The sequence below is a fragment of the Nansenia antarctica genome (genome assembly GCF_963989245.1).
Source record: "Nansenia antarctica genome assembly, chromosome: 5".
Lineage (NCBI taxonomy): Eukaryota > Metazoa > Chordata > Actinopteri > Argentiniformes > Microstomatidae > Nansenia > Nansenia antarctica.
The window spans coordinates 65786860-65804414 of record NC_137690.1 but is presented as its reverse complement, the minus strand read 5'-3'; the positions used below and the strand labels follow the sequence as shown (position 1 = coordinate 65804414).

Sequence of the window (17555 nt, the reverse complement as noted above, 5' to 3'; positions counted from 1 at the left end):
TCCAATCTGACAAGACCCTTGCATCCTGAGAAGGAATTGTGATACAGGAGAGCTCGGCTTGAAAGGGAAAGACGTTGAGAGAGCTGAGAGAGAGAGGGAGAGAGAGAGAGAGGGAGAGTGAGAGAGAGAGATAGAGAGAGAGAGAGGGAGAGAGGGAGAGAGAGAGACAGAGAGAGAGAGAGAGAGAGAGAGAGAGAGAGACAGAGAGAGAGAGAGAGATAGAGAGAGATAGAGGGAGAGAGAGAGATAGAGAGAGAGAGAGAGAGAGAGATAGATAGAGGGAGAGAGAGAGAGAAGGAGAGAGAGAGAGAGAGAGAGAGAAAGAGAGAGAGCGAGCGAGAGAGAGAGAGAGAGCAAAATCTGAATCCAGAAGCCAGGGATAAAAAAGTACTCAAAGGAAAATATTCAAAATGGATGGGACAAAGCCAGCCATGGAAACTACCGCCGAAGAGACCCAAGACGAGAGCCAAGAAAGCAGCAAAGGTACAGGTAATAGCTCGTGTTGTGATATAACGGTTTTTCCTTCGTGCTGCATGTGTCCTGAGCGGTTTAACCATCTTGCGATGGCTTCGCTTTACGCGACACAAAAGCGCTGTTTTCGTCCCTGTGCGCGGGTTCGAGCATCTGTTTGATAATAATAATTATTCCAAATAATAATAAAATGTGTTAAATGCACCGGACGTCATTTTTTACGCGCGACATTTTACGCGCGACAAAGGGAGAGATAACGGGGTGGGTAGCCTATATAATAAGGCACAGAGGGCAGGGAAATGCGCACGTTGTGTTTTACGGAGCATAGATAGTTAATTACAATTTGCTTTGCTTTGCTGCAGCGATGTCGAATCATCATTACTCTGTGTTTCCAATAACGTGGACATTATAAACGACCCCATTTAATCAGTGAAAAGCGTAAAGCTCTCGCTCTGTGGTGTGCTTTCTGTGCCTTATAGCGGGTTTGTGTAACGGTCAAGTGCATGGACCACTGACAACATTGGATATCATTGCAGAACAAATCGGTTTATTTATACAGACGCATTGCCATCGATGTCATTGTTACATATTTTTGTTTGGAGGAAAAGGATAAGGAGAGTCCAATGGAAGAGCAGGTTTTGTGTGCGTGTATTATTCGAATAGATTGCAAGCAGGGCGCCTTGCATGTTGACGACTGTGATTTTGATAAAGCCACCCCCCTGAGAACAACGGATTTAAACTGGGGGTCTCGAAACACTTGACACACATTGTGTGATGGTTCTCACATATTTTTAAATAAAAATGTCGATAATTATTTGGTTATCAACCGATACGAGATCAGACAGTAAATGTGTGACTTGCTGTGCGTGCTGTTGTTGCCTTTGTCCATCTGTGGTGGGGACGACCCAACGCCCCCCATGCATGGGAATGTCATTTGTTCTGATACGGGGGTGTAAAAAGAACACCCTAGTCGACCCCCTCGGCTAATCAGATCACAAGCTCCATCAATCAATTACCTTTCCCTCAATACATGGTTTGGAATATTATCCCATGGTCCTGATGCTATAGCTATAGCAGCTGGTTTGACAACAGTTGTTTTATTGTCTTGTGGTTCAGGTCAGGAGGTGAATGCACACAACAGTGCTTGGAGGTGCTTTGTAGCAGATGATGTTGCACCCCCCCCCCCCCCCCCCCACCTCCACCTCAAATGTGGTTACATTTGGCTGAATCTGTCCTCACCTTAGCCATCATTTCTTCTTCATATATCAAAGTAATTGTGATGAATGACCCATATACTGTAGCCCTTAGTGTTAGGCCTACATCATCGTATTATCAATTAATGTATCCCTTGGTAGGCTAAGTGTTATGGATGGGATCTACAGTCAGTGAGCCAAGGGACTACGCAATTATAACTTGTGTGTGTTCGTTCTACAGTTGTAGTGTCACCGTAAGCCTTGGCATTTCTAAAAGGTAAGAGATTTATAGCGAGGGCAGAGAATTAAAGCTGCCATGTCATGTAAGAAGCTTGCATTTGTGTGTGTGCCTGCTCTAGCCTCAGGAACCTCCACTGGAACCGGAACTCACACATCCATTACGGTATCATAATACATAAGTAATCTTATCAAAACGGGGAACCTGACATCTGCCGTATCCTGTTATGATAGGCTACAGCTAAGCTCAGCCTCACCCACTGGGTATACCTTCTTGGTTGTAATGTGTTTTGAGCGGAAAACGTGCAATTCCACGCCACCCTATTGAAAACCTTCATGGAGGCTAGATGAAGTTCCATCTTGATATTAAATGGGAGAGGGAGCGAGGGATGTTGAGGTTGGGATTGAATTCAGCCGCTGTGTTGCTTAGGCTACGTCCCTGACATTTAGCAGGAGACACTGGTATTCCATTGCTTCTTCACTACTCTCTACCCAATGATGCTTTTCCGGGTATTTTATCCCAGTTGGGAAGGGATACATGCTTTTCACAGAGAGAGAGAGAGAGAGGGAGAGAGAGGGAGAGAGAGAGTGAGACACACGCACACAGAGATAGAGACACAGAGACAGAGATAGACTAATTCACTAGTTTTGTAGCTGCATTAGAATCCCTGTCTGTGATCAAAGTCATTGCTGTTCACAATTTTGTCCAGGTCCTATCTTTTTTTCCCTTGTAGCTGTGCAGTGCTGGTCTCTGAACCCATGGTTCACTAGCTTGGACAGAAGGCCATGCGCTGTCAGTGTGGTAGTTATCCCTGCGTGATGGGAGAACAAGAGGGCAGAGGAATGGGCTCTCTCTCTCCCTCATTCTCTCTCTCTCTCTCTCTCTCTCTCTCTCTCTCTGTCTCACTCTTTCCTTCGCTCTTTGCTCTCATTTCTTTCTCTCCGTTGGCCTGTCTCTTCCCCTCCTCGTCCTCTCTTTCCTTTCCTACTCTACCGCCATTAGATTTCCCTGTCAACCTCCATCTCCCTCTCTCTCTCTCTCTCTACCTCCCCCCCTCTCTCCTTTTCCATCTCCCTTTTTTTCTGTTCTCTGTTCCTGAAGAACTGCCTGCACACCTCCTTTCCCTGGTTCAGACACAGAAAAGCAAAGGGGAGGGGGGAGGGGGGGTAGTATGTGTGCTCTTACGTAACTCTCCGCTGGGTTGCCATCCTCTGTTATATACATCTTCAGATCAGAACCGTGAGGGATTACATCATCACCATGGTGATAGGATGGGGGTCCAAAAGTGGTGCGCTGATGGTTTTGTTTAATACATGAGTGGCAGTGTATTCACTTACTATCACGTTCAAGCTCTCAACTATGCAGAACGCTTCTTTTTTTCATTCCCCCGTCGTGCATCTTTGTATAAAGATGCTCATTTAATGTATTCAGATTCAGTAAATGGATGCTGGATGACAATTTGAACCGCCGTGTGTGCAGTGAAACATCGAGATTCTTTCTGTTATAGGATGATACTGATGAGTTCTCTTCGCTGATGATTTCCTCACGTTATCACTTTGATTTCTTCGTGGTATTTGCGAGTCATGGCGGGAATGGCGGCAACGGCAAGGCCACTGATAGAGGATAGCTAGAGTTGCGTTCCACTCATTTCCACGGCAACACATCAGAGCCAGGGTGATGCCATGGGTGCATGTGCAGGGAGGTGTGTGTGTGTGTGGGGGCGGGGGGGGGCAAAGTCCTTACAGTGTCAGCCTCACAGAAGGGTCTGGAGTAGTCCAGCTGAGCCCTGGCCATGGCCCTGTTTATACAGACCGCTCCCCAGGGGACCATTTGATAGACATGATGTCTCTGACACACGCACACACACACACACACACACACACACACACAGACACACACGCACACACACACACACACACACACACATGGGCACGCGCACACCTGCACACCTGCACATGCACGCACACACACACACACACACACACACACACCTCCCCCCTCTAAAGGTGTGTTCGGTTGTGAGAGCATGTGAAGGCCATCCCACACACACAGGGAGTGGCTCCTGTGCTTCTTATTTGAAGTGGTTTGCCCTGAACATGCTCCACCTGTATGTGAAACCTCCACCTGTGTGTGTGTGTGTGTGTGTGTGTCTTTATTTTTGTGTACTATATGAGTGAGGTTGTGTGTTGGTGTTGGTGTTGGTGTAGTCATGCTTATGCATTACGCTTATCATCCTAAATACGGGCGTGTCTTCAATGCATCCGGGCGTCTCTGTCTGCTGCATGTTAGCACGTTGTTCACAGTGTGAGCGAAATTTTCCCGCAGCCTGTCCTTTCTATCTGTCTGTGTGTGATATGAGGTGTGTTTAAGCTGCGTGTGTGTGTGTGTGTGTGTGTGTGTTCATGTCCACTACAGTATGTATGTATGTGGGTAGGAATAGCACAGAGTGGCAGGTTGGGCCGCAGCGTGCTTTGTTCTTAGACGATGCCAACCTCCTGCTAATAATCTGGCCCTCCTCCATCGCCCACTGACGCCCAATCTGCTCTCTCCACTCCCTTCCCCATAAACCTCACTGTGCCCGATTAACTCTCATCATCATTAACGGTGACATCAATACATTCACAATCATAAAGAGTGGACAGCCTTATGAGCCGTAACACAGCTGCTGAATCACACGCCGAAAGGAGCTGAAGGTCTACATGTACTCTGGGGGGTTTATGAGTTGGTCATTTCTTTGGAGGAAGACCCATATTTGGATATATGACCATGTACCATAGGACTTTATTTCAACTCCGAAGTATGTCATAACACTGTCATAACATTGTAATACATGACAATGTATTCCATAACTGTTTCCAAAGCATGGAATGTTCATTGGCATCCAGTGACATTCGCATTGGTGTCTTATTGTGACATTTCTTATGTCAGGTTTATGACCTACAGTTGAATTAAAGAGTAACCGACGTGTACTCTGTACCGCCTGTTCTCTGCTTCCCTTACAGAATAACTTGTAACGTAGTCCTGCCTTGTTTCTTTCGTATCTATAAGAACTTCACTTGATGTCACTTTGGGCCACAGCAGCCGGCATTATCAGTGAGCCTTTTCTGAAAACCCCCCCCTCCACTCAGCCCAGCCTGAGGACACTTGAAAACTCAGTTTCACCAAGTAAATCTCCATAATCACATCGCTGGGAACACGGTGGGAGCATTGCAGTGACAATTCAGAGAAAGGGACATCAGATCAGCCACGTTTGTTACATAACCCTAAAGACAGAAACTTACAGTACATTGCACCACCAGACCCTTGGCCAGGGGGCTTCATTTTGCATTTTGGTCAAACGTGACACAGCTGCACACCATGCCTGAGCAGTCCAATGTGTGAAGGTGTGTGTGTGTGTGTTTGCTTACTTTGATTTGTGTGCCTTTTGCTGTCCAGTGTGTGCGGCTGACTGTTTGTACCGTACTTTGCATATAAAGTATATGGCTTTGTGTGTCTGCATAACTAACTGTGTATGTATTGGTGTGAAGGTGTGTGCGTGCACGTGTACTGTATATGTGGCGTTGTGTGTGTGATGAGTGTGTGTGGTGAGTGTGTGTGTGCGCGTGCGTGCATGTGTGTGTGTGTGTGTGCGCGTGCGTGTGTGCGTGTCTGTGTGTGTGGTGAGTGTGTGTGTGCGCGTGTGTGCGTGTCTGTGTGTATGTGTGTGTGTGTGCGCGTGTGCGCGTGCGTGTGTGCGTGTGCCTGTGTGTATGTGTGTGTGTGTGTGTGTGTGTGCGTGTGTGCGTGTGTGCCCGGGAGTTTGAGTCCCCTGCACAGCTGGTTGAGTTTAGCCCAGATTTCCCATCATGCCAGTAACTGATGGGGGCGGACAGGCAGCTAAAGAGTGTGAGTGCACAGAGCCAGGGATCACTGGGATAAAGTATTGATGATCACACAGGGGAGTGATGTTTCATGCACTTCGTTACACTCAATTAGGTGTGCGGGCAGATGCTGACCTTGCGGCCCTGTCCTTCATAACGCTTCATAACAGGTCAAGGACCCGTACTGTACACGTACTGTAGGCGAGATTAGGGTCAGTCAGTAGGAAAGAGGTTTCTGACAGAAAACAATTTATGAAGGTTCACCAATGATCCTCTTACCTTCCTTTGATGTCCTGACCCGTGCAGGAATACTGTCACGTTGTTGTTAAACACTGCCACCGCCTAGTTTTTAAAAAAGTAATTTGATTTAACTGCAAATATCATTCTTTGGCTGTCTGTATCTCTGAGGTGTAGAATGAACACATCCCCACTATATTGTCCCCTGTAGAAAAGTACAGTTTTAGAAATTGCCGAAAAATATTGCTAATAATTCTTTCAAACATCAGGCATCTCAAATCATGACACGTGTGGTGTGTGTGTGTGTGTGTGTGTGTGTGTGTGTGTGTGTGTGTGTGTGTGTGTGTGTGCATGTGCGTGTGTGTGTGTGTGTGTTTGTGTGTGGTTTAGGACTGTTGTTCGTTTGTTTAACAGATGGGGCTCCTCTTTCATCTACGCCTCAGTGAAGAAGGAAGCCATCTTTTTTTTTTCTTTGCTGGGAGATGTGTCTCTCTCTCTGGTGATCCACAGCTCTGCTGCTGGGAATGTTACCATAGTGCACAAGGAGGAAATTGCCCTATAATGAATGAGGAGCTCCTAAATGGGAAGAGCTCCAGGCATAGAACAGGCTGGCCGTTTAAATATTCACTAGGCGATATTGACACTTTTATTCAGGAGCTAAATCTACCCCATGAAGTAGAGTTGATGAAAGTGTTGTACACTTGCTTTATTACAATCACTTAATTTGTCATAATGTTGCATAATATCTCATAATGTGACTCATAATTCTGAGCAGGAAATCCCCATGGAAGCTTATCATGGAAGTGCACTGCACTGTAAAACACACCGAATGTGAAGACGAGATGTGTGTGACCCATTTCAAGGCTCTTTCTCCTGAACGTACAGTGTTCAAGACAAGTGGCTTTTCCTTTGGCAGGGAGATGACCCAAATTCCCGTTTGGAGATGTCCAAACGGGAACCAAAACCCAGTTATCTGGCATCAACAGAAGAAGAATTGTTGCTGCCACACAGCCCTTATTCTAAAATAGTTCAGACCGGGTTCAGTCTGGTGGACGATGGTTAGACCGCTCTTGGAACCGTGTTCTATGGTTCCCGGGTTAAAGTCCATAGTCCAGTCAGGGTGCCTTTAGACATTGTTCGGACTGTGCTCAGGATACGTTCGGAGTCCTGTCTCCATCCCTACCCGTCTGCCCTGAACCCCGAGGACGAGTTGAGTTCATATTCGTCTACGAGATACAGTACATGTGGGAAGTGTGGAGCCGCTGTAACGCAGTCAGTTAAAGGGCCGCTCAACTGGGTCGTGGGTAACACGCTGCCATGGCAACTGCTATTCACCAGCCCTGGGGCCAAAAAATGCTTTTTGCTTACACTCTCTCTCTCTCTCTCTCTCTCTCTCTCTCTCTCTCTCTCTCTCTCTCTAAGTCTCTCTCCCCCTCGCTTCTTCTCTGTCTCTCATCATCTTTCTCTCGCTTCCTCCCTCTCTGTCTTCATCTCTTTCTCTCTCTATCTCTTCTCTCTCCCTCTCCTCCCTCTCACTGGCATCACAAAGCAGTGGGCTGAACTTCTTGACAGCCGAACCACTGTACTGAGAGGGTTGTTGAGAGAGGCTTTAGAGCCTCTGATGTGAATCAGCTTTTGGCATCCAGAATTCTCAAACTGAACCTCATAGGCTCCGGTGCAAAAAATGTTTTTGAAGTTGTATTCATGTCAGACAACCAGCAACAAAAACAACATAGGAATCAATGAAACCGGAGAAGTCGACACGGGGCCTAGTGTGTCTGTGGCCTCTCTAGTGAGCCGATAACTCAGTAGCGGCCCTGTGGTCATATTTCACCCCAGAGAAAGAGAGGCATATTAAGAGCAATGGCTCGACCTCGCTGTGCCACCTAAATTCTACTCTAATGAATAGCCCCATCGATTTCCGTTGCGGTCGGTAGAGGACTGGCCGCTCCTGTCTGTCTGTTTCCCATTAGGGCACTTTAACTGTGGTGATAAACGGTCCGCAGGCAGGCATAACCACAGGCAGCCCGGAACTCCATAGTTGAAAACAGGAAGAGGACTGTTTTATTTGACTGGGGGGCACGAGTTCCGAGGGGGGCCCAACTAAACCTGTTTGTCACATATCGACCTGCCCATTTGAGCTGTCATTAAGACCACCACCCCCCACCCCCCACACACACAGACAGACACACGCGTACATCTCGCCCTGCCTTGTTACTTCATTAACATTAATAGGATATAGATGTATTATGCAACGGTGTTCATGCTATTATGCAACGCCCCCTCCCTGAGTCTCTTTTCATACTTGGTCCCTTTCAGACAATTCTTTGCCCACATTTTGGGGATATTTTTGTTATGTACAGTCCTCTTTAAAGTAACTGAACTCGGCCCTCTTTAAGTGAACCAAGAGATGAACAAATATATTCACAATTTGTATTCATACCTGCCCTTGGGTTTGAATGAGGACTGAATTTTGTCCTCTTGCTGGTCCATTTCAGCAGTGATAAGGTGTCAGTCTACTTTGTTTTCACAGCACCACGATTGGAAGTCATGCGGATTAACTGCTTTGCAGCTTGGGTAATGTCACATTGAACAGCACAGCAGACCACCTCCTAAGATGGTCTCCATTCACTTCGCTTTAGAGATGAGTTCATTTGTAGCATTTATATATGCATGAATATTTGATGAACATTTAGAGTTCACAAAACATTTATGAAAGGGGCCAGGTGTAAAAATACCAGCAGCAAGAGAACTGAGTCCTCATTCAGAAGGGCATGTGAACACAAAAAGCCTGGAGTTATTGTACTACTTCTTTCACCTTTTGGTTCCCTTAGATTGAGGTTGGTTATTATAAAGAGGACTATAATGTGAAAATACCCTCAACCTCTCACTTACCTGCAGCTGTCTAGCAGATGTAACCCTTTATGTTTTCCGTTATAAGCTAAAATGAAGTATCGGCTAAATCAGTGTTCTCCGATGCCTGTCAGAAACGTTTGATCCTTTGACGTTGGTCCCAGTTGACATACGTTGTCACAGGGTTTAAGTCCATAGCCAAGTGAATTCTCCTATAGTCAGTGGGGGGCAACTTTAATAGGGCAATTCTTGCCGTGTATCATGGAATGCTATTCCATGGGGGTGTCATTAACAGCCAAGTCTGAAACCAATCTAGGAAACAGAGTTGTCAGGATTACTTTACCTCCACATTTTTTTGGGGAGGATTACCTGTAAAAGAAAGAGCCATTACTCTCCTGAAGGAATGAGTATGACTCTAATTATGAAGTATGAGATATGCCAATAAGAAAGGGTTGTCATGGAAACACCAATGTGGCACACGCAAGCGAATGCAATTTTCCCAGAGTAACTTCCCCTTTTTTGCAAGGGAGCTATTTTTAACACGAGTTATATAAGCCTCAACACTTGTACTCAATGTAATGTGTTTTTTCTGGTTCGTTCCTTTTTATCCTCTGACAAGCGCTGTCTCCACTAAAGAACCAGCTGTAGCGTGGCCAATCCCCTGGACCGCCTTCCACAAACAGCCTCTACTGTTCCTCTGTGCAGTTGTCACGGTGCACTGTCAATGCAACATCAGATGGAATGGTCTGGAAACAAAAGACATCAAATCGGGATATGATTCATCATTACTCTGTATAGTTTTGCTCGAGGAGCTGTTGCTGCTACAGAAAGACAAAAACAAAGGAAATGTCATGAGACATAATAAAAGTCCCCTCTTTCTTTCTTTGTCTTTCGCCTCACTAATCATTTCCCCATATACCGGTACCCTACAGTATTCATAAGGTATCTTACAGTATATGTCTGTGTTAGACCAATATTCTTAATATTTTTGTTTGCACTCTATACTGACCGAAGGATCCCAAAAAAAGATTTGACCGTTCCATGTGACTCCTCAGACTCCAACATCTGAGCCAGCAGCAGTTCCACTCCAGTTCCTCTGTGCCTCCGAAACCTCTGACAATCATCTATTTAGCAATCATTTATTTAGAATTAGATCATGCATTATTCATGCATTCGAGTGAAAAGGACGTGAATGTTTCTCTTTGAAGAAAAAAAAGGAGAGGAAGAATTTTCCATGGAGTAGAGAGGAAGACTTGAGCTTGTACAATGGCAAACATGGCATATTTAACACTCCTGGGGTGCTTGCGCAGAGTGTGCATATTAACTGGGAAAGATGCTAGGACGAAGGTGAACCTTCTAAGACAAACGGAGTGTGGAGTGAATGTGACTCTATATTTCTATTTGGCTCAGTTTAGCAGAATGCTAATCTTGATTGTTTCACAACAGAGTGAATATCCCACTCAGATACAACGAGCGAATCTGACCAAATAGGATTCATGAATTCACTTATTTATAATGTGTAGCCCACCGTGGGTGGCTCTTCTTCAAGAAAGAATCAAACAGAAGTAGCAGGCTAACATGTAGCTAGATGAATTCAACTAAAATCATCTGCCTGTGAGGTTTTTTGTCCTGCTAAGGAATGTGTGGTGTCTCTCTGTCTCCCTCTACAGGCTGCTTTGAGTGCTGCATCAAGTGTCTGGGCGGGGTGCCCTACGCTTCGCTGGTGGCCACCATCCTGTGTTTCTCAGGCGTGGCTCTGTTCTGCGGGTGTGGTCATGTGGCCCTGACCGGCACTTTGACCATGCTGGAGAACCACTTCTCACGGGTCACCAGCGACCACGCCACTCTCACTGTTGTGTAAGTGTGTGTGTGTGTGTGTGTGTGTGTGTGTGTGAGCGAGAGAGAGAGAGAGAGAGAGAGAGAGAGAGAGAGAGAGAGAGAGAGAGAGAGAGAGAGCATGTCTACCACCAAGAATCAGATGATTCAATACATATGTCTGTGTGTGTGTGTGTGTGTGTGTGTACGTTTGACTGACAGTCCGTTTGTCTGTGCAGGGTCCAGGTCATGCAGTACATCATCTACGGCATCGCCTCCTTCTTCTTTGTGTATGCGATCATCCTATTGGCTGAGGGCTTCTACACCACCAGCGCTGTCAAGAAGGAGCTGCAGAGCGAGTTCAAGACCACAGTGTGCGGCCGCTGCATCACAGCCTTGGTGAGACACACACACACACACACACACACACACACACAAACTCACATGTGTGCATGCAGACACGTGAACCCACTGACATGTACGCACGCACACATGCACACACACACACACACACACAAATGCACATGTGTGCATGTAGCTCACACAAAGCAGGGGAGAGCCCTTGAGGGTAGCTCTGGCACACTTTGTCCTCTCTAGCCTGATTACTCTAATTGCTGCAGATGTCCAGTAACATCAGCCCTGGAAGGCCTAGCTGGAGGGGGGGGTGTTTCCTCCAGAGTCATATTTTGACTAATATTTTAGTAAACTTAAGCCAGTCCTTTTCATCCTACATGTCAATGTGCCATTGTGGGACAATGTGGATGATGATCGTGATGCAGAGTATGCTCACAGGGATGAGGTTTGATGGCCGGATGATCATGCTGACAAAGGTTTCGGTAGTCACAGTGATGTTAACGTTGTAGGAGAGTAGTATCATACATGTGTTTTCGACTTGATGATGACGATGGTGATGATGATGGTGATGATGATGATGATGATAACGCCACTCATTCCATTGCCTCTCCTTCTCAGTTTGTGGTCCTGACCTACATCCTGGGCCTGGCCTTCCTGGGGATATTTGGCTTCTCTGCGATACCTGTCTTTCTGTTCTACAACATGTGGACTACCTGTGCCGCCATGCGGTCCCCCGATGCCAACATCACCTCCCCAGACGACATCTGTGTGGATGTGAGGCAGTACGGTGAGAACCATTTTCTCACACCACTATGATTACAAAGTCTACCTGTAATCATAACATCATGAGTATGACCCATATCCATTGGACAGTAATTCCACTTAGAGCAGAAGAGATGTAGGTGCCACATACCTATATGTCCTTTTGGTAGCCTATTACTAGAACTAGGCTATTACAATATCATTATAATAATTAATAATAATTTTGCCATTTAGCAGACGCTTTTAATCCAAAGCGATTTACAATTACGAATTACAGGGACATTCCCCCTGGAGTAACTGAGGGCAAAGTGCCTTACTCAAGGGCACACTAGTAGTGGTGTGGTTTCAGGCGGGATTTGAACTCACAACCTTCCGATCACAAGTCCAACTCACTATCCACTAGACCACCACTACCCCAATTATCTTTGTTATATTACCAATATTACCATTCTGTCAAGGGTGCTAACACAAATCTCTTGTTCATTTCCCTATAGGTATTATTCCATGGAATGCAATGCCTGGCAAAGCTTGCGGATCCACACTAGGAGACATCTGTAACACTAGCGAGGTGAACATGGCAACCTCTTCCTCTCCTCTAGACCCTGAACGCGCACGTCATGTTATCCTCTGTGTTTGTCACATTATTGAGAGCTCTAATTTGTTAAAATGACAATGCATCGATTTTTTTTGAACATATTATATTCATTATATCCACTTGAAGGTGTCAGCATTTTGGAAAACGTCATGATGAATGTGATTAGCACAGTAGAAGAGTAGAACGACAAACAACAAACAAAACATTTCACTTTCAGATAACAAAAACCCCAAATTATTCTCAAAACTAACTGGGGGGGGGGGATCTCTTCATCTTTTGCAGTTCTACCTGTCCTACCACCTGTACATTGTTGCGTGTGCTGGGGCCGGTGCCACCGTTATTGCGTTGGTAAGCTCTCGACACCTACATCCCAATGCTCATGTGTTGTCATTGAATTTGCATGTTGCCATGGCACGCATATCTGTTGCCATGGAAACCCCTCCATCACGTTTGATGTCCTCGTAGTGGAGGAGGGGGGGGGGGGTGGTTGGGGGGGTGGTGGCGGGGGACTTGAAACTGCCCTACAGCCTGTGGCTATACACTGAGATGCCTGAGATGATGGACCGTGCTGGAGCCCGGAGGCTAACGGCTAACGTAACGCTCTTGTTTTGAGAGGCCTCAAAAGCTGCCCCCCCCCCCTTCCCAACCACCATAGTCTGTGCCACAGAATTGAGAGCTGTACACATTACGTCTCAACGAGTAGAGCGACAGGGCCACATTCTACTGATGATTGCGTTTCTTCATCCAGTCAGTGTGCCGGGTGAAGACCTGTTTAGTAGAGTCAGTTTAATGGGGTCATAAGACCTTGGTTTACTGTCCTTTACCGGATGGCACTGGGCGAAATAAGGCCAAAGGTTGCAGCTAATGAATGCTAGCTAATGTTGTAAAGTGCTGCTGCCCAGAACGGTATGATACAGCAAGATACCACCAACAGCAACTCTCTGACCTCCCTAAAGGCAGTCTGGTGGTGGTTGGAGTCGTGTCTTACTTCTGATCTCTTCCTCCTCCACAGCTGATCTACATGATGGCCACCACGTATAACTATGCTGTTCTCAAGTTTAAGAGCCATGACAACCACTGCATCAGCTTTGTAGGATGAGAGAAATAAAGAGACAGAGAGAGACAGAGAGAGACAGAGAGAGACAGAGAGAAACAGAGAAAGAGAGAGAGAGAGATAGAAAGAGAGAAAGCAAAGGAGCAGGTAGAAATCAGCCAGATGACAAGAGACAGATGAACAGAGAAACAGAGAGGGGGTATGCAAGAGAGTTCATTGAACCAGAGAAAAGTACAGAGAAAATTCACAAGTGGTGAAGTATTTCTATTTGAGTAGGTGGCACCAGTTTGGGAGAAGTTAGGGCATAAATAAAGCACCTGGGAATAGATACATTCAGGAGTTGGGTTTGGTCTGTAAGATTAACTCATAAGCTATTTAGTTATTCCTAGCTCCCCATATTGTCAGCTCAAAGTGATGGTTTTCAATTCCTTTTTTGACGTTGCTAGTCAAATTTACAGTACATGGCACAACACATAGATCTACTGTACTGTACATAACCTACTTGAGAGGCTAGTTAGTGAGCGCATCATAAGCAAGCCAGAATAACATTTCTTTTTAAATGTACTGTACGTGCCGTAGCCAAGTATTGGCTCTTATATCAGTCAGTGTTGTTTCTTAGGGTAGTGTGGTTAAAGTTAAAATCACAGTTGAAGACCTTTGACCAAATATTCTCCCCAATGAGCTTACTGTAATACAGTACTATGAAGGAGCACCAGTCAAGGCTATGGTGAGGTTGACCAGAAGTAGACCAGGTAGATCTACTGTAGCTTTAGTATTAATTACGGCATGCAGACAGGCATAGGACACGTTTATGAAGTGGCCAGTGTAAGAGGAAATGTATATTTCTGTTTAATGTGTAGTTACTTGATGTGTAGTGTAATTGTTTTTGACGAGAAAAGTTTTTTCATTGCATTTTGTACCCTGACTTTGTACCTGTGCAGTTGGTGAAAAGTTTAGTTTATGATAAAGTTTGTCTTTTCTGGTTTAGTCGCTTTTAGTGATATCCAGTAGTTGTTCAAATTTCTAAAGACTGTAAATTAAACATAAAATGTGAAGGAAAACTAAGACTATTGTCTTCTCCTTATTAGAATGTGCTTAGACATATTTTTGTTCTCTGTGACTGTGGGACTACATGTACTGTAGATCCACCGACATTCGTTTTCTGTCATTTTCTAATACTAACAAGCCATCGTAGCAAAGTTGTATTACTATACTGCCACAATTCATGTAGTGATGAGACAAACCTATTTACTACTAATTATGACAACAGAGCGAAGATAATGGGCTCTATCTAAACAGCGTTAAAAACAGGTCTTAGCACAAACACGGCCATTGTCGTGGCACCGGTGGTGGTGCTTAGGGGGTGTGTGCATGTGATATCACTTGACCTACTTATTGTCCTACAGTATTTTCTGCTTCTCCTCCCACAAGACTGCAGACGAGACAGGGCTATACAGGGCTATAGCTCAGTGGTATTTTCACCTGTTACCGCTAACTTGCCTCCGTTTTGCACCAGCTGAAAATAGAGCCCATAATGTGTTTTTTTGTCATTGTAGAATGCCACCAACATAATATTTAACTTTACTCATTTAGCTTGCTTTGGCTAACTAACTAACCCACTTATTGGCCAACACCCTCTGCTCTTTCACTCCCCCCCTCCCCTCCTCTCTCCTCCCTCCCTCCCTCCCTCCCTCCCTCCCTCCCTCTCTCCTCCCTCCCTCCCTCCCTCCCCTCCCTCTCTCCTCCCTCCTTCCCTCCACAGATCCACTATCTCATGATCTTGTCAGCCAACTGGGCCTACCTGAAGGGCGCCTGCAACACACACGCGTACCAGGACATCAAGACCAAGGACGACGGGGAGCTGGATGTGGAAGCACGCTCCAAGGAGGGTCTCAACTCCTCCTACTCATAAGAACCGGCCAAAGCCCCACTCCCCCCTTACACCTAACAACCCCCCACTCCCCAACCCCCACTTTTAGTAAATCAACACCTGGGTCTCGTTCACTGTGTCCAAACAGGGGGGGAACGTTTACAAATGGAGAACGTAGATGAGAGTTCTTGTTGGGACGAGCTCAGGTAGTACCATACCTCTTCTGTTTGCAAACGTCTTCTCCTGTTTGGACCGGAGTGAATGTGTCTCAGTTTGTAATGGCCAACTGGTCTGAGCCAGCACAGCACTAACACAGCTCCTAACAGCCTAACGACATGGTCACTGTCTGCACTAACTCCTGGGGAAGCCAGACAGAAACTTCCTCTTTTTTTGGTGTTTTATATATATATATGAATATATTGTGCGAATGTGTATGAATGTTTTTTTTTTTTTTTTAATACTATATAAGTATGCCAGGTTTACTATGATCTTTTCTCTGGTATTTTCTCCTTTGGTTATCTCCACCCTCTTTTACATGTGTTGGTTTTTTAATGGTAATGCTTGATACGTTGCACTATTTAAGACAAAACAAAAGAAATACATATACAGTATAAGCACCTTAGGGTGCCTCTCATAGAAAACACTTAAGCCTCCTTTAAAAAAAAAAAATAGCCAGTTATTATATTATTCTAATGATGTATTTATTGACAGCGATTACTTTTCATTAATTCTTCATTCCACTTGAGGAAATCACATTCACTGACTGTTGCCCCAATGCGACACTAAATCTTCAAAATCTTTACATCTTCTAAAAGATTCAGAGTCATGACTGGACTCGGAGGTGAACAACACTGCACTCTCCATGTCATGGAAATCATCTCGCTTTCAGGCTGCTCCAATACACACAAGACAGACACATAGATCTAGGTCAGGTGATTTAGTTCTGCCATGTAAATGACCTATACCTCAGGTATGAAACATAAATAAAATACTACATTAATTTAGGACCAGAGACATTTCAAGATAAGACATCAGTTTAAGCCTAATGTGCAGATGTGCTACCACTCTAAACAGTGGACGACTCTCCATCCATTGCACTGTTTTGGAATTGACATACGGTACGGTAGCCTGTAATGAAGTCCACTGGACCTTAATTGGTTCTCTCATATTCCCAAAACAAACATAAAAGGGATTAAGGGATTAATTCACCTGTAAATATATGGACTGCCCCAAAAGATGTAAATTGTACCTCCTTGTCGTGGAGGACACGGTCAATGTTTTACCATGCTGTTTTCCCCTTAATCACAAAGATGTGAATGTTCCCGTTGGAATATGTGTTTAGCATCAATTACTAGTTCTACATTTGATATAATTGTAATGTAACATCTTTAAATTGTATATTGTGAGGGAAGCAAATACAGTATAGTCATCATGAGGAGTTGAGGTGCTGGTATTGTAAACATTTCAAAATGTGAAAAAAATGTTGTATAAAGAAATTGTTTTAAATGTTTTATCAGTTTTAAGCAGCCAGCTGAATCTTTCCCTGTGATAAGATAATGAGTTACTTGACATTGATTTTTTTGGGAAATTGTTTGTGATTATTTTACTATATGGCAAACCAAATGGTTGACTTTCAAGCTCTATGGTTGATTCTAACTGAGTCACATTTTCAGGCCTGTTCTGTGAGCCACAGGGACTGTTTGGATGTTTACAATTATGATAATAACGAGTCAGGAATTTTCATATATTGATTTTGTTATCAGATATCATTTAATTGTTATGACCTATACTCTATAGATTATCACAGGTTAGTTAACTTCCTCAAAACAGTGAAACGATGATTACTTTAACTTTCATGAAAAGCATGTCAGTATTGTCCACGTGTGCAAATGTCTAAATACTGAAAAAAGGACTATATTGCCATGTGTGTTATGTTTGATATACGTGCTTTGCCGCCGGGTGATGTAGGCAAACTCACGTTCAATTTCCTATAAGAAGGTGCGTGTCAGGGTGTGTTGTCGTTTCCTCGTTATTGCATGAAGGAGACATGACTGTGTCTTTGCAGTTTTTCAGGTGATGTGTAGTCAATTGTACTGACAATTATGGTAGGCAGTGTTTGCCCCCCCACACACTCTTTTTTAAAGAAATCCATTGTACTTTGATGGCATTGTAGTCCCTGTAGTTGTTTCATTATAGTTTTTTCTTTTGAAAGTTTTGAATAGTTATATGACTCCTGTATAGTGATGATTTTTG

The 17555-nt window shown here is 44.7% G+C and overlaps 1 protein-coding gene across 1 annotated transcript; it reads left to right on the top strand.

Annotated features, from left to right (window-relative positions):
• Window positions 1-410: 410 nt before the first annotated feature.
• LOC308158513 (neuronal membrane glycoprotein M6-b-like) lies at window positions 411-15344 on the top strand (the record flags this gene model as incomplete). Its single annotated transcript, XM_080532153.1, has 7 exons — window positions 411-483; window positions 10523-10709; window positions 10907-11066; window positions 11640-11808; window positions 12278-12351; window positions 12661-12726; window positions 15195-15344. The coding sequence occupies 7 exons, from the start codon at window positions 411-413 to the stop codon at window positions 15342-15344; spliced, it is 879 nt and encodes a 292-aa protein (XP_080388279.1).
• Window positions 15345-17555: the final 2211 nt, after the last annotated feature.